At 32.8% G+C, this 26,618-nt stretch overlaps 2 protein-coding genes across 3 annotated transcripts in view; both read left to right on the top strand.

Moving 5' to 3' along the window:
- The window catches only part of LOC147072418 (neuronal acetylcholine receptor subunit alpha-7-like), a 48,803-nt gene extending 33,057 nt beyond the window's left edge, over positions 1-15,746 (top strand). The window contains exons 5-9 of the mRNA XM_085947314.1: positions 301-435; positions 2,849-2,927; positions 5,417-5,531; positions 14,384-14,507; positions 15,511-15,746. Of these exons, the coding sequence (XP_085803440.1) occupies positions 301-435; positions 2,849-2,927; positions 5,417-5,531; positions 14,384-14,507; positions 15,511-15,746 (689 nt within the window). The remainder of the gene's footprint in view (positions 1-300; positions 436-2,848; positions 2,928-5,416; positions 5,532-14,383; positions 14,508-15,510) is intronic.
- Positions 15,747-21,239: 5,493 nt separating this feature from the next.
- Positions 21,240-26,618, top strand: part of LOC147072415 (guanine nucleotide exchange factor DBS-like) — a 195,122-nt gene continuing 189,743 nt past the window's right edge. For both annotated transcript variants that reach the window (XR_015070703.1, XM_085947611.1), the window contains exon 1: positions 21,240-21,577. Coding sequence is in view for 1 of the 2 variants with exons in the window: in XM_085947611.1 (XP_085803737.1) it covers positions 21,415-21,577 (163 nt within the window). In the remaining variant the exon portion in view is untranslated. The remainder of the gene's footprint in view (positions 21,578-26,618) is intronic.

The following is a 26,618-nucleotide window of genomic DNA, read 5'->3' as shown; positions in this document are numbered from 1 at the left end:
TGGCAAAACACTATGATGTCCATTTTTCTAAATTATTCAAGAGAGCAATTTTAAAATTCGAATAATATTCAAACAATGAACACATGACACATATTGACACAGCTTATTTTTATATAATACCTAGACATACTATATTTTAATATCTTGTACATCTCACTGAGACAAGTCTGAAAGTATAGATAACTCAATATGCCAAAAAAACGGACATACGTATCATTTTTGCCAGCTAACTACAATTACAATAGGTGCACATTGTCTTTTAGAATATAACCATAAAAAATATTTATTATTTGTTTTCAGCTCTGCTAGTATTCTATGTACCATCAGAGTCAGGCGAAAAAGTGACTTTAGGTATCAGTGCTTTACTTTCTATGACAGTATTCCTGATGACCATTCGAGAAACCCTGCCCCCTACAGAAACTACACCACTGATAAGTGAGTAAATATTTTCATTGTTTTATTTAAACTTTTATATTTACTTAACTTAAAATCTACTGATTGTTATACGGTTAATTAGTAGCGGCTCGTATTAGTTCAGCTGATTATAATTAAAATTATAATAAATACAGTATTGGTGTAACAATTTTAATTAAAAATCTTACACTTTTTTGTGTAACTTTTAAATGATTGTTTTTAAGATTCATAATGTACATCCAGCTCATCTATTCTATATACAAGGCTGACATCAGCCGTTATCGGTAGCTATCGGGGGTAGTTTATCATATTTATGTATTATAATTGTTACAATAAGTTGGCAATTGTCAAAACTGCCTATCTCGCTCTAAAAGTTAACACAGCCAAGAGAGGTGCTGTTAAACTATTAAGATCTATTTAAAACACTATTTTATAGCAACTTGAAGTAGGTACTTACTTACATTTGATATTGAGCTTTATATTTATAAATCTATAATATTATAAATCATAATATTTTAGAACTGCTAATTTTTACAAAAGTCCGGGTACTTTCATATAAATCTCTCTGAAATTCAACGTTTGTTGGATGTAGTATCAACGTTGGATCAATAGTAAAGTTATACAATAATTGGTAATATTAGCCATGAATGTTTTCTTTTTCGAATATGTTAATTCATCGCGACAAATTCTATGAGTATTTGAAAGATTATTTTGTTTAATGTTATTTAATTTTTGTTGGTTTCACTCAATATATTTGCGTTTTGGCAGCATAAAACTTATACACCAAATTTAATATACAATAATATAGTAGTAAGTAATGAAAAAACTAACATTAAAATCATTTTTGAAAAACGTATACATGCATGCTTTCTTAATACCGAAGATATCTAGATTTCGGTATAGATAAATAATAAAATTGAATACCGGTATTGCAATCTCTATTTTCATGTACCCCACTTATCATACAAACGGAATTAATTACTTTACGGACATACAGCAGGAACATTCTTGGATATATATACAAAGCACTTTCCATCAATGCGACTTTTTATATTCGTAGACACGTCACAAGGAATTAAACATCTAACCCCTCTCCCGGCATTTTATGTATATATCTATGAAGCCCCAAGCTTTCTAGAAATCCCCCTTCATTTCACGTTCATTTATATTTTCTCTGGCCCCGCTGACGTCTACTTCACACATTATACAATGTTCTGACGTGTCAGACAGGAAAACTAGTTGCGTTGTACCTATAACTCAGTTTTTTACGATCTTGTTAATAATATTATATGTGTATTAATGAAAATGTGTGTGAACGTTGTGTACCTACTTTTAATTTACAACACAATTGATTTGACGGAAGTAAAGTTAAGATTGTTATATTGTTCGCAGGTTATTTTTATTGTGTTTTTCAGGTTCGCTTACGTATCTTTTTGTCTGTATTTTTGTTGCCGGATAGAATGATTTTTACGCACTTGGAAAAGTTCTTGTCAGAAAAAGTGATAACTTCCTAATTGAAATGACATATTTTTTATTTTATCATTACTGAGGTCGAAAAAATAATAATTAGAATGCTGAGGAGCAAGCGAGTACAAGTGACATATAGTAAATAATCATCACATCACCATATACCCATTTTATGAGTGAAGATTTTTTAGAATATAATTATTTATCAGCGTCCCAAAAGCTAGAAATATTTCGTGAAACTGCCTACACATGTACCACCGATGCTATATAAAATATGTTGAAGTAACCAATAAAATTAATAAGTATTTAATTTTGATTTACATATCGACTGTTAAACGGAAAAAAGAGTTAACCCACAAAAATCACATTCTACAGGAAGCACAAGAACGTTTTTCTTATGTTTTCCGTGCAAAGTTAAAATATACAATAAAGTGCAAGAAAAGTATTTTATATTCCCGAAATCTGATATTAAATTGAGTTAATTAAAGAAAACCCAATAAACGGTGGTTAGGTCTTTTTTCACTTCCTTTAAAATATTATATGCATATATAAATAAGCTAAATTTAGATAATAAATCGTCATTTCAAGCTAACACCCTTTGGGCACAGTGTGTATTCGAGTCTAATATTATTATCTAATAAAACCTATTTTCAAAAATCTGAGGGTTAACTCCTATACCTTTCTACAGTCGAATAAAGTAGAAAATATTGGTGCAAAATAAATGCTATTTTGAAATTGTATAAAAATAATATTATATATTATGAATAACAAAGTTGTAGCAATTGAAAATAATGCAATGAAAGCTTTATCAACACACATAAAAGCAAATATATATATATATATAATATATATCACCTAGCGCAAATTCAAATAAATGCTAATCTAAGTAAAACTGCAAATTATTTTTAATGGGAGTCTGCATTCTAATGTACCTACCTACTCAACTCATCTATCTATTTTGTTCCAGGTGTTTACTATGGTGTTAGTATTTGCCTGGTGTCATTCGCTTCCGCACTCTCCGTCGTCACACTGAACGTGTATCACAGGTAGGTCAACTTCTAAATATCAAATCACGCCCTAATTAATTGAAATTTGGGGTAAACGAAGTACACCTTCCTTAAAATGCAGGGTAATTACATAATTCTTATGCTTGAGGTATCACGACATAACTTGATCTTTTCATACCACGGGACTACGGAGCATACTACAAAAATTTAATTTTATATTTTACGATACGCTCACACAAATGGAGTACTACTAAAAAAAGATTTTTTCTAGTGGTTGTATATTTCTTTAAGGTGACATATTTATATCCTGTGAATTATTCGTTGAATAAAAAAATAATCAATTAAATTCGTATATCTTTTCATGCAAACTGTTCCATATTTGAATCATATTGTGTCGTGCATACAAAAAGTACGCAATGTCGTAAAAACTGCTTTTAACTAATCTTAATATAGTTTGTATCTTTTCGTTTGATTCTCAGCATCTCGATCCACATAATGTCACTGGTAAAGAATTTCAAGTATGAATCAAACTATTTATACGAAATTATCTAGCTGAGGAAATATCGCGAATTTCTCGAGCCATTAGCGAATTTAGAAATTTAATTTAGCCTTTGATCTATTTTATCAGACCACTTTGTTTGGATAATTAGTTTTGAACGTAAAATTATCTCTCAAATTACGATCCTATCTATATCAGTTATCACATTCTTGTTAGATGTTGATAACAGTTTTCTTATTATATTATAATTATTGTTCGGTTATCCACGGAATAAATACCTCAAAGATCGTTAGGTGTAGGTATATATTATTACTTACCTATATAATAATTTCTGTATACTCTCGCACATTTGCGACATAACAAACTACAAATTTAAAGCGTTCACATGACATGAAAAAAAGTGTTAACAATATTTAAATAAAAATACACTCATATTGCAATATGAGTAAAACAAAATAAAAAAGTACATGGAAGGAGACCGAGTCTCTTAAAAACCTATAAAACAACGTCCATCTAAACTCAGCTCACGTAAGTGGAATGTATCAATATCCAAAGCGACAGTTATTGCCCTCCCAATTGGCATAATGACACGTTAATTCTGGATCTTGAGAGAGCATACAACGAATGTTTCCGATTTCTAAGATATTTATCCGAGACACACAAGTCAATACTACTAAGAATGGCAGAATTGCCGTTTACACCGGGGATAAGTCAAAAAAAAAATATATAGCTAAATATTGAATCCCTTCTAAACTTTAAACTACAGTATGTAAACATACCGAAGAGATGTGGATACAGCCATCACCATATTATTATGTATAAATTATATTATATAATATTACCCCCTTCCAATGCCTACAATACTACCGTACCACTACTATTCGGGTATTTGAAGAATTAAAACATGTCTAGTTTCACATTTATTAGAGGATTTCGCACGTTCGTAATTTATTACATTATTATATATCTAATTTCTCAATTCTGGATCATTTTCCTAAACCAGTGTAAAAGAGATATTTAAATACCTAAAGAACGACCAAAACCAGACGAAAGAATTAAGTTATCAAGGTATCGAGAAAATAAGCGCCTAGTTTCAAAACCCCCTAAAACAGGTTTCAAACAATTTTGAGTTAGATAATATGTATTTAGATAGATATTTTTGTTAGCTATGTGGCTATGTCCAACGACTTAGCTTTAAAAATTTCAAAAACTGACAATATTTATGATCAAAAATTAGGGTACATTTTAAAACCCGTTAATATGGTAGGCTTGTACTTTTCAAATTCCCATAAAATGGATAAACTAACACCGCGCGCTTTGACGGTCACGGGCATGGCCCCCACAAGGGGGGGGGGGCTGACAGGGCTCCAGCCTGGGGGCCCTGGCTTAAAGGGGGCCCGGCCTGGCAAATTGACCAGCCAAGTGAGATAAACACACATCACAAAATTCCACTAATAATAAAAAAATGTCCCATGCGGCGCTATTTCACTTAAAGCAAAATTAAAAGCATATGGTTGTACGATGCAATTTTTGATTATTGTTTGTATATTCGATAACTCCATAATTCAAGTGGGTGTATTAGAAATACAAAAAAAACACTAAAAATACCCTAATTTTTACCTCGAACACTATTTGGAATACACAACTGTACATAGTCACACTGCCTTTACCTTTAGCGATAGGTAGGGGGGCCCGCCAAAGATTCTAGCCTGGGGGCCCGCTTCAGGATGTGGGGGCCATGGTCACGGGATAAGGATTTCAATATGACTGGCTACCCGAACAAAATCAAAGCGACTTGGTGTGGATCGACTTTATAATGGAAGCTGAACTAAAAATATTAAAATTTAATTATTTAATTATTTAAAGTAAACATATCAATGAAAAGCCTTCATATTGCAATAGACCGAAAGCGGATGAGATATGCTAAATAGCTCATGTTTCGATACACAAATGCATGATTTTTTAAATTAATAGCTATAATTTACTGTCCAACATTGTGGTAATCCTATATTTATATTTTTTCCAAAAGGGGGGCGTGCGGGACATCAGTACCGGCATCGATTCGAGACTTGATACTGTGCAAGTTGGCTCGCCTAATGTTCATTAGCTTCGAAGGGACCGCGCAGGATAAAAACAAAACTCAGGTGAGGGAAGGGTTATTCGTTCAACCCAATGACCTTTTATCGCACGATTAAGTCTTCAGGTGGTATTTAATAATAAACCGACCGGTGATCGATAGATTATACCCGTGGATTCGCAAACCTGCATTCCTTCACGGCGAAAGATCTCGTAAAATAAAATTTAATATTGTGAACATGTACGTTGAGATATTCGTACTGTTCTGACAGAAACTTAAATGCGTCGGTGATAATTTGAGAAAGCTATTAATAACATTATTAACAGTGTTGCAATTATCTTATAAATTATAATGAGTAAAACTAACAATAATTCAATAACATTTTAGAACTATTGATAAAAAAGCTCTGTATGATTATTATTATATTAACGGCCCACGATGGCCGAATGGTTACGCGTCAGGCCTATAATGTTGTGAGTCCCGGATTTTAATCTCGGACCTGGCAAATTCAATGTGTGTTTGGATCCGGAGTATGTTCCTACCTAATACGTTGAGGAAGTGGCTAACATACATTTCTCGTAAATAAATTTCTTAATACAACTTTCAATGTGTGTAGGCCCATTTATTGTTCAATATGGAGAACTATAACTGAACGTAGTTATGCAGAAATGTAGCCAGTTCACAATAATGTCGAGCTGAGATAATGGCACTTTAGCAACAACATGATATTAAAAATGTATGTAAAATTGTAAATAGTATTTTATTTCAAGAATATTTTTTTGCGGCATGGCTATTTTCAGCAGAACGCAGAGAAAACCTTCTCGCATCTGATCTATATCATATCTCGTTTTTTATTTTTTGTCCACTGGCTACTTTTTGTATAACTATGAACAATTATTCTTTCTGAGATTATCTAATAAGGATGTTGCTGAGGCTTTTCAAAAATATCTATTTTCTATAAGAAAAAAATGCTACTTTATCTAAAGACTCGCGCGCTATGTACGAATGGCAACGTTTCCACTTATGAAGTCATGGTCCGTGGGTCTATGGTTCGAAGCAAATTCACATGTTATTCCTCAATGTGTCGTTTGATAAGTACGGGACTAACATTCACTTCTCGCATAAAAAAGCCTCTTCGTGAGATTGACATCGGATTGTAGAGCAAAATAAAAATGTATAGGTACATAACTAATATGAATTGTAATATAAGTATAAATTATAATTTAATTTGTTTGTTTAACTTTTTTTAGATTATCGTACCGGCGAACACGTCAATTTGTTTCATGATGGCGACGGGGTTATTAATTCTTAAATCGTGTAAAGTAGTAAAGATGACTAAAAAACGTTACCCATTTACTTGAAAAAGAAAACATGTCAATGAATATATTATTATTGTTACTAATAGAACAATAAACAGAACATTAAATGGACGCATGTTGAATTTTTATGACAAATTATGTTTTGTTCTGCAGGCGTCGTTTACACAATCTTCGCGTCGCGTAGTCACGATCGTTTTAGACCGTGCCCCAGCTAAGGTATAGCCTTAATCATAATTCGAATGCAATATATTTGTAGACAATGTTGCATATTGAAATAAATAGTAATAATTTGAACGAAATATGCACTCGAAAATCTTCATTTATTGCAAACAGAAAACCGTATTGTATTAAAAGATAATCAATATATTCAATGCCACGGCCCGTATATTGTCGGCCTTGGATAAAGCTTATGATGATTACAGGACTAACACAGTCTATTATAAATATATCACTTAAAAATATATATTTCACTTGACCAAAAAAATTAAAGGAAACCAAATTGTATAGTAGGTAACGGATCATTGAAGAGATCTAAACGACGTTTGTTGAAATATAATTATTATTTAGATAAAATCGATTAACGCCAGTATGTCTAAACCAGGGGTCAATTTTATTATGTCCCGCGTGACTTTTTGATGTGTCACGCGAGAGTTATGTAAAATCTGTATTATTTTTTATTCTTCACATCGAATATTCAAAATTAAATATACTCTGGCAAGAATAAATGGTCCAGAAAATTTGAGCCTAGATTGCAAGATTTAGTTTCAAACAAACAATTGCATAAATCACATGATGAAAAAAATAAATATTATTTTTTAGTAAGTATATTAATGACAGTAATAATAATGTATATTTATTTAAAAATATAAGTTTACACAATGAAATATTTTTTTATTTTTTGCCTTATGTTTTTTAAAAACAGAAAATATTCACAAAAGCCCGCCAAATATTTTTGATTTCAAAATCCCTTTGACGAAAAAGTTTGTGAACCCCTGGTCTAAATACTACAATATTATATAATGCTGTTAATATTTTGCGAATTATAATATTATAAGCTCTTTCTAAGGTATAGATAAATTTGCATACATTATTTATAAATACATGTGAATTGATCAATCATCTGGCATTGTTGTTCATAATATCATGCCGGTATTTTTTTACCCAGCTAAGTCCCGTGGGGATAGACAGATAACTATCCCTTAGGTTTAGGAGGAGTATTTATTTATAAGGGATGAATATTATACCATTAAAAATTAGTTTACGTGGAAGTGAGATTTTTTTATCCATTGATAAGAACAACGACTGCAAACTTTATAGAACAGACGACGTGTATTCGGGATTTTCAAAAAAATCTTTTGGCATATTTTACCTGGGAATAAAATATAGTAGGAAATAAATTTACATACAATGTATTACTAAAACGGTAATGGTGAAATTTTACGTATGAATATCACTAATTTTACTCAAAGACTATTAAATTTATGTAGATAGATGGTTCAAATTTGATGCCTACGTGATAATGTATTGTAGTAATTCCTAAGTTTTCGAGCAGCGCGATCTCTATTATTTTTACGACGATAAACTTTTGCAATACAAATAGCTTTAATTAAAATGAATAGAGGAGAGGTCTTTTTAAATATTGTTATCTACTATAAAGTAGGTATGTCTCAGTTTTATATTATAGGGAAACGTGTGGGTCTATTCTATACTTATCGAACACTAAATTGATAAATAGTATCAAACTTAGGGTAGGTTTGTATCAAAATATTAGCACTTATTGTAACAATTACACGAAGCCGGTTTTTATTGTTGCAATAAGTGCGATATTTTAACAGCAGCAAGATAGGTGCTGTTAAAATATAGCACTTATTGCAACAATAAAAACCGGCTTCGTGTAATTGTTACAATAAGTGCTAATATTTTGATACAAACCTACCCTAAGTTTGATAATATTTTTCACTTTATCACTTTAGCGGTCGATAAGCATAGAATAGACCCAGTGGAACGTAAAAGCGTCGTTCGTGGAAAAAATCAGTGGCCTTTTGTTATCACCTAAATTATCCTGATATAAATAATATGTTACCTACCAGTTTTGTTACTTCAGTTTTTTGACACTCGAGTCTATAAAAAAACTTCATGCGTTTATTATGGAAGGAACAACAGCTACGTATTCAACCTAAAATCAAGGTTTTTGGTGTTACTCAAAATTTTGTGTTTGAATTTTTAATATCATATTTCCGTTGGCTACCGGTAAGTAAGAAAGCATAGGAAGTGTTTTTTTGATAACTCTCATATCCTCAGTCCTCCTTAGGGTTGCCAGAAATAAATCTGGTGCATTATTAAAATAAATTTGCTGTTGATTTTTTTTATTCGAGTTAAGAAGTCGGGACGATTTCTAGATTTTCTTCCAATTATTTTCCCGCCTAGAGATAATTTATCTTCATATTTTTTTCATACCAAAACAAATCCATCTAGATTCAGACTAAAGACATCATTGTAAAGCTTTTCTTTGCTAGATAATATCATCATTCCGACATGGCCATTAAGACATATTTTTGATTTGTCCCTGTGTAAGAACTTGTTATGTCTATTATAATAGTATTGGTCGGTGGCCTCTGAAATGTTCTGACAGGGACTTCTTTTCCTGGACAATCCATGCATGACCGGGACGATTGTCAACCCTAGTTTTCACACTGTATTCATATTAAACGTGTACACAAATAATAAAGTTATACAAGTATATATTATAATCAGCCATATAATATTGCACAAGTGTGTAAGTGCCTAGGTTGAAATTCTAATATCTAACTTTGTTTTAAAATATGTAATGTGTTTAGTTTTAGTCATTTATTATGCTTATGGCGCATATTTATCGGTACAGTTTAGCTAATATAAATGGAAAAAGAAATTCTACGCTAAGTATACTAAGTGGAAAGTAGTAGAGATTTCTTGTGTTTAATGGAGACAGATAATTATTATCTACAGTGTTGTCAGTTAACTGTTTGTATGGAGACGGTTGGTAGTTGGTTAAAATGTGGAAAATATAAAAAGATTTTTCAGTAACTGGGAGATAACAAAGTGGATAAATAGTATTTGATTAATGTTAAAGAATATGGGTAGGTATTGTCATACATATTATATAACATTAAAAAAAAGTAAAACAATATGATCGTAGCAAATAGTTATATTTTTACAAATTAGTAGTTTGAACTAAAAAAGAAAGTTTTACTAACTATATCACCAATATGATGGCAAATGGTTTTATCCATCTGGAACGCTATTTTTCATGAAAGCAAAGATAACGTTTTGAAATTGAGTAAACAAGAAATTTCAAATCAAAATTTATAATAAAATAATCCTTTAAATAATCCCTTTTCAATGCATTAACGATTTATTCGTAATTATATAGAAGTTGGCATTTCATGTAATATGTATTTAAATAATGCCATTTAGAGACTCACTTTGGTAAACGTGACAGTTGTAGCTGCATGTTTATTCAATGTATTCAAATCTCGGAAGAAATAAAAAAAATACTTAATCTGCTTTTATAACTGTTTGCCGTTACAGTACTGATAATAAAACCTAAATAATATAATATATTGTACAATGCGCGTATTGATATAGGAGTAATTCGAAAAAGTGTAACTACTACGGATATTAGCTAACGTATCGAATGTTCCTTTATTCTAAATTATTAGATCTTTTATAAATGGGTTAAATGTAAATTGTACGTATTACATTTCACCGTAGAACAGTTCGCCGTGAGCTTTCTTAATGGAAAGACGACCGTATAAGTACTATACGGTCATCTCTGATTTTGGCAAAATTCATGAATTCAAGAATGAAAACCTAACCTAACATTAGAATTAGATGTGATAGGAGCCTACATAGTCTGCCTTCTTATCGTCTTATGACTTATAAAACACCCCCAGTATCCGACGTAAGCTCTCAAAGTTTTCAATGCTCAGTATATGGTTGTGCTGAGGCTTTGTAAGGTGCCATGGCTCAGTATCGTAAAGTAGAATGAAAGGGTTACATATAAATTGTACGTAAAACATTTCACCATTTCACCATTGCTTTCTTATCAAAAAGAGATGACCGTATACTATACGGTCTCCAATTTTATTAGATTCAATATGAACATTAATTCAATTTTCATAGCTGATTTTGGCAAAATTCATGAATTCAAGAATGAAAACCTAACCTAACCTAACAAATAATCCAGTATATCGGCTATTTACAAAATTTATTTGCCGTGGCTTCCTGTAAACCGACAAGAACCGAGTTTTAATTAGACATTATTTTATCTCAGTACTATACGACCCAAAGATATTGGACGGTCTTTAATATACGACCATCTATATTTCCGATACCTACAACATTTCACGGTGTACTGTGATATGGCGAACAGCATACGTACACATTTCCGGACACGTTATAAATGAACTATTTTATAATATTATAATCATTACGTGGAATTGACGAAAAAAAAATCTTCAATGTTTGCGAAAAATTCATGTTTTAAAATTACTGCCAGTTCTACACAATATCAGTAGTATCCCTTACGACCCTTAACAAATTACGGCGATTCTATTACATTATATTCAATGTTTTAAATATAAAATAGGTACTCATTTGTTTAAAGGGTGGATATTGAATTTTGTTAAAATAATTACAGTTAACAGTTTAATTGATCTAGATTGAAAGGTTCTGATAAATTTAAATGAGCAATTTGCACATCAATAGAATGACAATCGCTTTTCCTTCTGTACATTAGCAATCAACCTACCAAACAATATAGCTACCCATCTATAAACGAGCATGGCGCATCCCGTAAGTAAATAGGGGTGACATATCTAAAGGAAAAATATCGCTATGTAATGTAATCATCGATTTTTTCCCCTTACATTTTTTTATAACTGAAACCTTGTAAGATCTGAGATGCAGACCTCCGTTTCTTAGTTAATTATTTTTCTCGGGTTGGGTCTACTACTAAGTACAATAATTCCCTTTCCGACGTGCAGCCTAGTTAATTGGATTTACATTTACCTTCCCATTACAAACAAGTCTTTCGGGAGAAAACCGATAAGAAAAACTCTCTTGCGAAAAATGTCCTTATGAGTCCAACGAACAAAAAATTCATCCTTTCCCTGATCTTACTTACTAGGATCATTTGATAACATCAACGATGGTCGACCAGTCCCTAGGGGGTGAACCCCGTTTCCTATTATCTAAAAGTAAAGTTCTCACTTGGGTTCTGAGCCCAAGTCGCATTCTGATATAGGTACCTTTTAATCCTCAAGCTTCCTTCAACTATTAGGGCTTCCAAAACATTCTTTTACCTTTACCGCAAGATCCTGAAAGGGGTCCCGCGGGGTCAGTGTGCTGTCGGCCGGGTCCGCTGTGTAATTCCCCTGCTCCATTGGCATGCAGGTCAGACGATTTACAGTTTTCAGACTTTTTTTTTCGCGTGTAGCACCCCAAATCTGCGAGCTTGTAAGTCCCCAGACCAGCTTCGTTGGATTTCAAAAAATGTGTTTGATATTTTACTCGCCGAGTTGCCAGAATTCTTCCATCAACTACTACATGAGTTTAATATGCAATCGTTTGGACCGAAAACGCCTGTAATTATTTTTCCAAACTATATTAGAAAATGAAATATTTGAATTTATGAAACTCGTAAAATGTGTGTTCTTTTCACTCCTATATTATTTTATCTTAACCCACATGCAAATAAAATAAACTTTTAAGATATTACGATATAAATTCTAATGGATTGAAGTTTTCTACTATTTTATTTGAGTCGTGTTTAGCGACCCGGGTTTCGCCTTTCGGCATCTTCAGTTCATTTTTTACTAATACTTCAACTATTCATAATTTGTTTGTTATATTTTTTTGTGATCTTTGACTTTATATGTAGGTAATGGAGTTTTTACCTACTTTATTGTATTGATTGGTTATATAAGTTAGATTTAATAGTATTCGTGGTCAGTGTTTATTTGCCTTTTGGTGAGTGTAAACCCGGGACGCAAAAAATGACTCAAATACAATAGTACAAAACTTAAATCCATAAGAATTTAAATTTAAATTCCATCAAGTACCATCGGTCGACAGCATTAATTTTACGATACGTTTAACTATCGAAACTGTTAAAGCTCGACTTTTTTATTCGTTCGTTGATCGCCCGTTGGTCAGCAGCAGAGTGTAAATAAATCGGACGACTTAAATTGTCCTAAGACTTTTGGCTCGTTAATGGAGCGCGAAGTTGACGGGCATTATCCTGTGACGGAGCCTAGCTTCTTTACACCTCTACTTAAAGTTTTGTATTTTGATGGCAAACAGTGTAGGTTTTTTGTGAGGTCCTTTGTGATTTTCTGATGCTATGGCTGGGCTTGAGGTCGTAGATGATTATTAGGCATCTCTTTTCAATTCTTTGCAGCAGATACGTTTCGACCGATACTTTATAGTCACTTTACTATCTTTAGAATAATATTATGTAGGAGCACCTTCCTATACTGTAGTTACCTCACAATATAATAATTATTTTGAGGCTAGTTACCTACATCAATAATTTAGACACGATTTGTTTAACATTAAACGTAGCAACATAATAAAAAAAATTACATCCTAGTTTCGAAATAGATTCTATAAGAACGCTAGTAATAAAATATTATAAAATCAGAAAAAAATCATTATTCAATTGGATTATTCGTGGATGATGAATTTTATTTAACGGAAAATTATATTCGATGTTAACGAGTAGACAGGGGAATCAACCTTAATATTATAATGTAAAATATAGGCACCTAAAAATATTAAATACCTTCCTTAGATAGGTATATACTATTAGGTATCATACCTATATAATTATATTTTATAAAAAAAAATCTGTGGAGTCCTATGATGTTTAAATTTTGACGTAATTGATCCGGTAGCGAATTTAGTAATAAATTGATTAAAAAATAATTACAAGATAAAAAGAACTTTTTATATACAACGTTTTTAAATTCTGTTGAACCATAATATAATCTCGACTTGACTAGCTTAAACGATCAAAAAAATTTGTACTTGACATGTCATATTGATTTCCATAGAAACGCACGTATATATTAATAATTTAGTTGCTAGGACCCCAGAGCCCTAGCAACCAATAGTGGTGTCGAAATAACTTTTCATACAAAACAGAATTAACTGAAAATTAATTCAATTCTAAAAGATAGCTAAAAGTATTTAAAAAAATCATTGGCTAAAGCTGGTCGGGAAGTTAGTTAAAAATCGATTGCAAGATTTGTACCGGACAAAGAACCACCGGACAAATAAGAATACGAGCTAAGAAAAACGTTGTAATGATTACGCCGAAAACGTAGACATATTTTTAATATTAGCAGAAGGTTCGACTGTCAACATATTATAGATCTACCTTATTCCAGTTGTATTATGTGCAAAATAATTAAATTAGTACTCCTTTCCTCAAAAAATACATGGGTATTCTGCGGTTTTATTATTTACTGTACCTATAATAATTTAACTAATATGCAATTTTATATTAAATTTAAAGTATTTACCGTGTGCATTTAATAAAAATGATTTATTTATCCAGGTGAATCCTCAAACTGGAAGCCGGCTTGAAAGTGATGGAACAAGGGTTGTGGATTTGGAGAGTGTGGCGCCTCCAGATATTTCCCCCAAATTTATTTTAAGACAGGGATCCAACAATATTGACGGTAAAACAGTTATGGTGCTTTCTTAATTCATTAGTGTGATAGAGCGAGTGAATGAAGAGAGGTGAAATATTGCACGTCTGTAAGGTTACGCATCTCGGTGAAGAATATCTAATGTTGCGTAGTACCTAAATGGGGTGAGCGTGCTGCCAAGAGTTTCTCTTAATTAGACGATTTTGCTGAATTTTAAAATGTTAAAATGTATAACTTAAAAAAAATGGCTGTATACCTAGTTTATTTTTATTTTGTTTTAATAAAGCCTATACTGCTATTATTTTACGCCTACAGTGCAAGAGCATGTAAAAACCCAGTTTCAACGTCATCGCGGTCATCCAAATCCCCTGTTTATGGTCCACCTACAGTGGCGCGTTTATTGAGTCCCGACGAACCAATTGAATTTGCGGCCCCCTACGATTAAAAAAAATCAACAATTTCGTGACCATGAAATCTACCATAGAAAATAGATATTTGCTATCGGTACCTTAATTTACTGTCTCTTAGCAATGCATGGTCTGTTTACTCTCACGTGACGTCGCTGATTTTAACATTGTAGAGCGTTTGTTCTATGAAGTCTAAATCGATATTACTAAATACAAATATGAGAAATATGCATCTTTTTATAGATATTTGTATAATTTAATAGTTTGAATTGTTGAGGGGCCATTAAATTTTGTGCCGAATCGTTGCGCTATTTGCGTCTAAGAAAATCGCCGCTGCTTTACATTTTATAGTTTTGCTTTTTAAAGATCGATCAAGTTTGATATGTTCTTGGCAATCCACTCAACCCAGGTATACATCACCAAATATTTTCAATACTCAAGCCTACTAATTTTCACCTGTGTCCTTTGTTTATGATAATAATATGTCGATCAACTTAGGACATTTCTTTAGGTAACGGGCTAATTTTAAGAGCAAAAATCATTAATATTGAATTTGACTGAATAGTAAAAACGCATTATTTTAGACTTTCAAAACAATGTTAAACGCGCATTTTTTATGTTCCCAGAGTGCAATGACCGGGTGACGTGCACACAGGGCGTCCGACGCCTGGCCGACGCCGCTGATCGCGCGGAAAAGCGACGCGTCCTGACGGACCGGCGGCAGCGAGCCGCGCTGGAATGGCGACAGGTGGCGATGGTGCTAGACCGCGCTCTTTTGGCCATATTCCTCGTGGCGACCATCTTCACAACAACGGCGATTTTGTGTGGATCCCAACCGCCCGACGAACCCGAACAAGTGTAATCATGAGCTGAATAAAATATATTGAGACAAGGGACTTTATTTTGCCATGTGATAAATGAAACTTAGTGGCGAAATTAATATACTAACATAAGTAGGTATATAATTGTAATGGGTATGCCTATATAATTATATATACTCATATACGTGCAAAGAAAGTGTGAGACACGCTTGGTGTATCTACGCGAGGCTCTTATATCTTTTTCTTCTTCATCTTGAGCGTTTCCTCGTGGCTGACGATCGTGACCACATTGAAATTCTGTCATCTTTTGAGCGATCAAGACTTTCCACTTCTCTTGATCCTCTACTTCTCTCAGGAAATGAATGGTGCCCCTAGTTAGCTCGTTTACTTAGTCGCCCCAGCGCAACGACGCTCTTTCTCTGCTTAACCTTCCCTGAAGACTACCCAACCCACCAGTCTCTCTATTATGTTATCCGGTCCGCGCCGAACAATATGTCCAATAAAACTTCAGAATGCGTCTCAAACATATTGTCGAGAGCTGTTCCTATATCTGCAGTCTCTGGATGATTGACTTGTTCGTCCTGTGCTCTGTCCAAGAAATACGAAGCATTCGGCGCCAACACCATATTTCGAGAGCATCATTGCATTCCGCTCCTTTAACTTTAGAGTCCATGGCTCGATACCGTACAACGATAGGTATATTACGATACAAACACAAAATAAAAATAACGGAATCTGACGATTGAGTTGGTAAAAGTTACATTAATAAAAAATCCATGATGCTACAATTCTATTGCACACGACTCAAACGTATAACCGTGTGTGAAAATTTTCGTAGACAATGTCTTTTTTTGGTTATACGTTTATACGTTTGAGTTGCGCGCGCCGCTCAACGCTCCGCCAAACGCGCCTACGATGGACGGGGCCTTAGGCTTGGGCCTGGTTACTTTATAACATTTTAGGTAGATAGGTATTTTGTCAAGCAGGGGTGAACTATCCTAGTGAGAGAATGCGGAAAATCTATAAAAATAAAAATGTTAAACATATTGAATACAAATAAAATTGTGAACAACGCAAATATAATCACATAATAATGGAACTGTGAATTGAGATACCACGCAATATTTCTTGGCACCTTTTCATTTTGTACCTATTCATTGCATTCTAATCGCGCACTGTGTAGTGCCAATATTCAACAATTGTATTCAATCAATTTTATTTCATGTCAACACTTTGTATTGAAAATAATTTATGTTAAACGTATAAGTTAATTTTGGGAAGATTATTATAAAAAATCTCGAGCGTGTGGAGCTACAAATCCGCCACTATTGGCATTAGTGTCATAAAATGTATGACAATAATATATAAACTCTCTTTACTATCAGTTATCTGCACCTACATATCGCAGAATAATATAAAGAATAAAAATCTTAATACAATATTATACTTAGGTAAATAAATATAATTTTAAGGTTACTTATGTCAATTGCATAAAAATATGTAAATATTTGATATTATAATAGAGATAATATTATTAAATATTGTAATATCCATGAACTACTTACATATGTATAGGTACTAGGTGGCAAGTATGCAATGTGTTTTATGTATGTAATATAATTAATTACAACTAATAAACTGAAATCATTATTTTGTTTCCTTTTTTGTGCTTGTCAATACGAAGATCCTTTTACACGCATAATATAAAAAACTTATAAAATTGATGAATCTGTAATACCATTTTTATTATTAAAAATAAACTAAAAATAGTACGGTAATTGTAAAGGGCCGCTGTAGTTAAAGTTAAAGAGAGAATATAATACAAAATGTTTGTATGTACTTACGTATCAATAAATAATTAATTAACCGTATTAAACATAAGTACTTAACTAATAATAATTATTAGTAGAAAATTCACAGTGTAAATAATATATCGAAAAATAAGTTGTATCTATTACGAGTATTAATGTGATGAAATGATTTTTTCTTTAGTCATGATGACGGAGTACAATCAATTTGTGTTACAGTTATGTATTTTTAAACAATACATAATAATATTATGCCAAGTACATACATAATAATTGTTACTAATAATGCAGAAATCAAAATCATCGGTATATAATGATATTTTCTCTAACAAAGCAGCGAAACTGAAATACGAAAAACATTATCTAATTTCTTATGATTTAGAAACTCAAATATAGAGACGTTTTAGAGTTTAAAATAAATAAACTGTCGCCCTGATAGAGGGGCAAAATATTACTGATTTACATATTATCATGTATTACTATTATTATCAATCTTGTAGGCCTAAATAAAAATAAAATATGGTTTAAACATGAATGCATTTGAAAAAAACATATTATACTAATTAATCTGTGTTTCTTTTTGTGATTAGTTTCACATTCTTATTCCCCTTTTTCTGCAATGGAACACTTAGCTTATTTTTTAGATTGATTCCTACTACCTAGTTAAAATTTTAAAAAGAATGTTATTTAAACACATTATTTATTTAGTAATTACATATTTTTAAATACTTATACAACTATAATATAAACATAGAAATATGAATATATAAAGCACTTAGGTAATGAATTTGATAATTTTGAGTCCTTGAATTGCATTTATCTTCTTAATATCAGGCACAATATTGGTTAGTTGCATTCTAATATCTGGTGTGGCGTCGAGCCTGTTCCTGCACTTTGACTTCGTTGCAGCATAAATAGAAAATCCCGTTTTTTTATAAATAGGTAGTAGAAAACGGAAGTAAAACAATCATGCCCCCCACATCCTGAAGCGGGCCCTCAGGCTAGGATCTTTGGCGGGCCTTCTACCTATCCCTAATGTTAAAGGCAGTGTGACACATCACATTAACATTTTTAAAATTTTGTTTCAGCTCAAATTAAGGGCCCGAATTCAGTGTATTATTAACTAATTTTTTCTATTTTTAATACATCTACTTTCATCATGGAGTTGTCGAGTATCAATACGCAATAATTTACGTTTAATTATATAATTTAAAATTAATAAATGTTAATAGTCATGAAGTATAATAGCGCCGCAGGCGACTTTTTTAACTATTAAAACAAATTTGTGATGTTGATTACTTATCTGCTGTGTCACGGAAAATGGATTCCGAACTGAGGAATCGTCCTTACTAGTTTTCAGAAAATATTGCAAAAATGTATAAAACCTTTCCAAATTGTCGCGGAACACCTATTCAGGTCCGGCGGAATATGGTTTGGGAAACCCTGCACTACACTATCAAAACATCATTTTATTGAAGGTCTCAAAGAAAGTAGGTAGGTACTTAGTTAATCCCAATAATCTGTAATAAATGGCTTTTATAACTGAAATTCTCAAAAATATGTTCTATTTCGCACAAAACTTTAATATTAGCGACTAGCAAAACGATAGTACATATTTTTATGTTTCTACAAAAGTAGGTAGGTACCGTCAAAACTGGTAACATTGCCCTTCCATGGTAACTTTACCCAGAAGATTTAGTCGGACAAAAAAGTGATTTTACCCGACAAGGCATCTATCTTCAAATAAAGTCGACCAAATATCTATGGCAAAATATATTTGTTTACATGCTACATTGATACCATTTTTCCCGCTAACTTCATTTAAAAGCCAAATATCCTACTCTGAAGTAAACTACTGTTTTGGTGTCCGTCTGCTCTTGTGTCAAACTTTTGATTATACATCTAAACTATGGAAGTCAGGTGAGTAAAATGTTGAGTGTGTTGTAAAATATATAACTGAGATCACAATTACAATTCAATTATTGCATTTTTCGAAGGTATAGCCTATATTTTCTTCTTGGGCAATCTTACCAATAGTTCCAAAGCACTATGCTGGACGCCCTTTCCCGCAGAAAAAGCATGTTAGGGTTATCAAAAAACCATCTTTCTTGATGCCAACTATATATTTTTAAGTAATAGTGCAATAATGTAGATTGGTTAGCCAATGTTTATGAATGTATTTGCAATGAATTAGATTCTATTATTTACTTTATTTATGATTTATTTTCCGAATGGAAGTCATAACACCAGCCGTGAATAAGATGAAAAGAGAACGCAGAAAACTAGGAGCGAGACCATAAAATTACTAAAACTCTGAAACGCTGTGTATTGCAACGGAACTGGTTGCAAGTAAAAAGATGACGTCCCGTGATACAGAAACACAATTATTCAGAATCCCCGTAAAACTATTCTAAATTCATAGTCAATACACCGAAAGAAATCATACATGTTATGACAGTAATAGTAGAGAACAATAAGACGATTCAACAGATGAAGATGAGCTAGAATTGTTAACAGATGAGGAATTTAATGACAGTGACGCAGGTGATAAAAATGAGGAATGCTTAGTAAAAATATTTAATTCTAATAGTATTAAACCTGAGATGTATGCATTGGTAAAGTTTTTAACTGTCAAAAGCGAAAAATTCAATATGGGTCAAATTTTAAAAGTTGCCGAAAACAGTGCAACTGCAAATTTTTTAAGAAAGAAACCAAATACTGGCATATTTTTTGGCCCAGAGTTGAGGACATATCGGTTGTTAATATAGGTACTTGACATTGTGAAAATTATGCCAGAACCTCAAATTCGGAGGGGTCTATTGAAATTTTATTTCAAACAAACATGTCAAAATATAAAATAGAATATGTTGTTATTAGGAAAATTTTATTGTTTGATTTTCAGCAAAACTAATATAATTTTATGTTTTTGTATGTCCCCTATAATTTGTACCTAATTCTTTTTTCAAGAAAGGTGTAAGTACTTAAATAAATCTGAAAAAATAACATACTTACTATTATTTTTATTGTTTGCCAACCTTGTGATGTTTTGGACATTTGTATGAAAAGTTTCAAAGTACCTTTGGTAACTTTACCCAAGATGGATTTTAAGAATACCACTCTGAATTTAATGGTAATATAAACTACGACGTAAACTAGACCCTGCACAAAATCGAGTATTTTAAATAAATAGCCATAAGTCTTGAAATAGTACATTAAATAGTCGTGGGCAAAGTTACCCGAAGTTTGGCTTATTTTGCTCATTTCTAAAAAATGGTATTATGGCACGATAATAGTATAAAAAACAGTTTTTCATGCAATAACATGTAAACAATCATTCAAACTTCATACCTAGCTGTTTACCAATATACATCACTATATAAAAATGTGTCGATAAAATAACTTTTTATCAAAAAAGCGGGCAATGTTACCAGTTTTGACGGTATTTAATTAGGTATTAAAAATATTTCTGAAAATATATTTTTAATAACGGCTGTCAGGATTGTTATTCTAGGTTTCGCAAACATAAATAAATACATATAGGTACAGTATAGTTAATTTTATTTTAAAGTAGGTTTAAATAATAATCCTAGTCCACGCAACTTCTATTCTTAGCAAGGAAATGTTCCACAGTGAACGTTTTATCAACATCATTAAAGAGGTTTTATGAGACGGGTTATTGTATTTTGTGTATTAGCAACACAACGATGTGTCAAACTGTTTTGCATCATGGCAACACTAATACGGAAAGGGGTTGTACTTCGGCGAGTGACGGATGTGTAATTTAAGTGTAATTAAATAGGGGTGCAGTGTGTGTTTTGCAAAATGTTATCGGCTTTTAGGCCGCTGTCTATTTCGTGATTTATTCATAATATACACATGTAACATGTGAGCAGTGCTTGCGATGGCGACTTCTCCAAGCATTGAAACACAGATTGACAGCTTTTTGGAGCAGTTCAAGAGAAGTGCATCAAAAGCTATGGAGGAACGAGTTGAATGGCAGGACCCAAATGTCAACACGGTTGTCAGATCTAGAAGTAGCTGTTTCAACCTTGAAAATGCTTCAGGTAAGTGATTTTAATTTAAGATTTTGATTTATATGGAAACACGCTAGCGCAAAGCTTCGGTATCTCATTTTTTTCTTCGACTAACTACGCAGATTATCAAAGTTTAATACTATCAAACACTATGGCCATAATAATCCTAATAATATGACTATATATTTATCTTTATGTACGTATTCACGGTTTACATAATTATTAAATAAAGTATGTTCGTTATAATACTGGCGTTTTGCATCCATTTAAAATGTTACAAGGGGGCTATCAGGTTTCATGATAATAAATTGATAGTACCTACATCTCGACAGAATTGTGTATTATACTATTCATATTTAATACCAAAGTGTGTAGGCACCTCTCTGACACTTTTTTAAATTTTACTTGTTATATACCTACCTACGTAATTCTATTTTTATTAAATTTACCCAAGATCAGCGTTTCCCCAGAGTCCCTTTTAAAATAGGTTTTAAATTTATCTTTTTAAAATGATTACGAATTAGGGTGTAAGTGGTTTCGGTTAGAATGTTTAGAAAAATCATTCTCTAATCTAATTTAAGTATACCTAGTATTGTATTTTAACACTCAGTGGTGGCTTATCAGCACAGTCATGTTGCAAGGGATCTCTAAATCTACTAAATAATATACAATTGAAGTGCCATACACCTACCATAATTTTGAAATATGTGCACTTTGAACAGCGTTTCGATTATTTCCATGATAGATACCAAAGCACAGTTTCAAAAGTGTAGTCTTTCTATATTATGTGTTTCATTGCCTTTTATAACTCATAAACTACCGGACCAATGTTATTGAAATTTACACAGCTTATAGACCACGTACATTGTTACTTTGATCAGTAGGTAAATAATATTATTTAGTAGTGTACTTAAGGGCACGGGCATTCGTAAAAATGGAATGGCTGATATAACCGTTGTCGATGTAATTGATTAAAAAAAAAATAAACCGAAGCAGAATATTTACTCATTCTGTATATCTTTTTACTTCCGTATTTCACGCGGATGAAGTTACGAGCTTTCGCTAGTCTCAAAATACTTGCAAGTACATACCTACATGAAACAGATAAGTACATACTACATACTCAAGTCGGTCTGTTTACGCGAATTAATTGAATGCAATGAATGCCAATGCTTTGTAAATTATATAGGTACGAAATGAATTTATTTTTTATTCCAGCTATTAATTCTATTTTTAAAATCGGTATATTTTCCATCGTAGGGGTCAGAATCAGAAACGTGAATCTAATAATGATTCCAGTTATGTACTTGAGTAAGTACCTACTTCCTTATTGTTTTAAAAAAATATCTTCTATTTGACTTATTCTTATATGCACGTACTCAAGAAATAATAAGCGTGTCTGGTTATTTACATGTCTTTTACACACTACTTATTCCCCTGATTAATATTCTGTAGAATAATAGTGCCTAAGTAATAAGTAGTAATTGTCTCCCACTGAGTACGTAGATGAATACCTATACACACACATATTATACTTATCTCGATATAGCATTTTCACTTGTTTGATTGTGGTTTAACACGTGTAAATAAATAGGCCAGCATCGTGTTTATCTCAAAAATTCATTCACACAATATTTTTTATCAAATCTACCGAAATTCCTGAGGACGTAAGTAAATAGTTTGTAACTAGGAATTCGCCTTCGTAATTTAATATAAACCTCTTTAACTTTGTAAGGAAATAGTTTTGCAACTTACGGCTAAATAATTATTATACCATGAAAGTGTAAGTAGATAGCTGGTCGAAAATAATAATACCCAGTGTCGGATTTTTTTACATAAAGCAGATAAAGGAGAAAATCAAAATATGAAACAAACTGTAAGCCGGCTCTCACATCTAAACTAGCCTCGTCTGCCGCACAGCCATGAATCAAACCTTCTAGTGACGTCGTTCCAATGTTGCATATGAAGACCGCGCACATCTACCATCGACAGTCGTACGTAACCTCTCAAAACGTATAGATATTTGGATGTGGCGACCGGCGAGCTGGTATAGGAATGACCAATTCGTATATGTGTGTATGCATTTTGGCGTCTTCGACTTGCAGCCCGAGATGCATGTGATTTGTTGATATCAGCACTAGATTTTTTTTCCAAACTCATAAGTCGCATTCGACCAATCTGCGGAGCTCCATTTGGCAACGTGTGTTTCGTGAATAACGATGACGAGTTTTGATGTGCGAGCCGGCTAAAAAGCCCTGTCAACACTCAACATACATCACAATAATTTTATTATTGTTGTAGTTAATCGCATAAGCAAAATTCTCGTTGAGGCCTCCTACCCTGCCTGCGCACCTACCTAAAACCGTCACTGACTAGAAATAATACTAAACCGGAAGATTAACCAACTTCTATATTTTATAGTAGGCATACTATAAATAGTGCTTCAACTTATTTGATTAATGTCAATATCAACAGTCTATGAATCGTTATCTAACTCATAAAAAATCAATTAGGGTAGGCATTTGTATTCATATGTCGTAGGGGCCCATAGACTTCGGCTGTGACGAAAATGGTTGCTTCACCCTGTTTAGCTGATACGTACAGCCATCTGGTGGCGATTTTCCTCAAAGCACTCGGGGTGTGTCCCTGATAAAACTATCTTAGAAATCGGGATCGTCAGGTTGTCTTTTCTCCCAAGGTGCAGAACTAACCTGACATTGGTCATGCCAATTGGGCGGCCAATAACTGTGTTAAACCAAATGTTGATATATTTTACCTACGAAAGATTAGTTTAGGTCAGCGATACTTATACATAGATATAAATAATATATTAGATTGGGGCAGGCGTAACAAACTGGACTTCAATATTGATAAATGCAATGTTTTATCGTTTACTAAAGCCTCACGAGTATTGTTTTTCCAGTACTTGATGCATGGCAGAGTTCTCTCGCGAATATCATCTGTAAGAGATCTTGGAATTACGTTTGACGGTAAACTGACGTTTAGTGGTCATATAGATACCATTTGTAAAAAGGCGCTAAAGACGTTGGGCTTTGTCTTGCGTACTTCCCGGGTCTTTTCGGATGTTACGGTACTAATAATTCTCTATAACTCCTTAGTTAGAAGCAGAATTGAGAGTGGGTCTATCGTTTGGGCCCCGCATCAGTTGAAGTACGGCCTTATGGTGGAGAGAGTCCAAAAGAAATTTTTATGACTCATTTACTTTCGGCTGTATGGATATTATCCGTGGCTCTATCCGACTGATTTTCTCTTAGGGATGCTTACATACTGTAGCTTAAAAATTAGAAGGGATCTTTATTTAGCTACATATTTTTACAGACTTATACGCGGCGTAAATGTGAACTCTGCCATTCTTGGTGGTGTTGGCTTGTGTGTCTCTGATAATTACCTTAGGAATCGAGGGCATCCGTTGTGTGTTCTCCCACGGTGCAGAACTAACCTGCCATTAGTAATGCCAATTGGGAGGGCAGTAACCATGTTTAATGAAATCGCTTCGGTTATTGATATATTCCACTTACGTGAGGTGAATTTAGATGGACGTTGTTTTATAAGTTTTTAAGGTAGGGTCTATCAAAGTTCACTCTGTGTGCTTCCATCTACTTATGTACTACCATGTACTTTCTTTGCTTACTTATTTGCTTATTACTACCATGTACTTTATTTTGTTACTTATTTTATTACTTATTCTCTGTATTTTCATTTTTTTTTAATTATTAACATTTATTTTATGTCATTTCGTGAACGCTTTGAATTTATAATTTGTAATGTTCATTATATGTAAAATAAATAAATTTGATTTGATTTGATGTGTTCACTATTATAAGAAACGTTTGGTCGTCGATTGTGTGTTATTTGTTTTTTACTTTGATTCGTTTTATGTTTTCTCACAGTTTATTCATTTCTTTGTCCATCTACTTATATTGTATGAGCTGTAAGTACACAACCGCATCTGTCTGTATATTAATAACAAGAATAATTACATTATGCATCAATTTAACTGTGTTGTAGTACTTAAACATGGGATAAAAATACGTTCGTCTGTTACTTGTTGTTGGTGCAGTATAATAGAATGCACTCGTTTAGCGGTTATCTGCATTAAATGCAGCACCGTGTGAATCTCAGTGCATCATTTTTTAAGTTTCCGGTCGTTGAACCGGTTGCACTACGTTCGCATTGCGCCAATCTGGTTCCCTTTTAACCCCACACTGCGTATGTGACCGACAAGGTAATAGCCGAAAATGTGTGGTTCGAATTTTCGTGCGGTTTCGAAAACTCTGGAAAAACCTTTTATAACTTAGAAAGATAGCGAACGGTTCACGGTCGTATACATATTTTACGATCAAAATATTTATATCGTGGTTACTTAATCAGTTATTAATGTTTGTAATTTATCGATGTATCGAATCATTCTGCTTACTTAGAATAATTCTTAATTGCTTTTTGCTGTCTGACTAATGTCTTCAAAGGCGAACATAGATTGTGCCTAAAAGTTACGTAGAGGCAAAAAAACTGAATGACTAGTTAACTGAACATGGGTATTCGATCTGATAGAGTTAGCTAAAAATCTCCAATGGAAAAGGGCTGGCATATAAGCTCGTAAAAGGAACAATCTTTAGATAAATCTAGTCATCCAGTGATACCCAAGGAAACGTCCAATTAGTAGACCTAGCGTTGCCAACTTACCATCTTTCTTGCCTGATCTAGCATTTTTTAATATTATGCATCTATCTAGGTTGCAAAATACGCATTTGGCATAATTATTATCTCGTGAAATCTAGCGTTTTTTAATACAAGAAATAGCTTGAAATTTCCTTTAGAATATTACACCGGGTTTACTTGAAAATCAACGTGCTAACGTTTTGTACAAATTACAGTGCTGTCAACTGCACCTATATGTCCGATCCTAATAGGATCATATGGGCCTCCTCATAATTTTATTATACCTAGTATTAAATTTCTACTATATTTTTGTGTCCGCCTAGTATGTACACTACAGTACGCTCAAAATACTATAATTTTGAAATTAACGATAATCGTCGTTGTTTTGTAA

This window comes from Rhyacophila brunnea, unplaced genomic scaffold (assembly GCF_057557595.1).
Source record: "Rhyacophila brunnea isolate RB1 unplaced genomic scaffold, BYU_Rbru_1.0 scaffold_2, whole genome shotgun sequence".
In the NCBI taxonomy this organism is placed as follows: Eukaryota; Metazoa; Arthropoda; class Insecta; order Trichoptera; family Rhyacophilidae; genus Rhyacophila; species Rhyacophila brunnea.
Note: the sequence above shows the minus strand (reverse complement) of the source record. Positions and strands in the feature narration are given on the sequence as shown.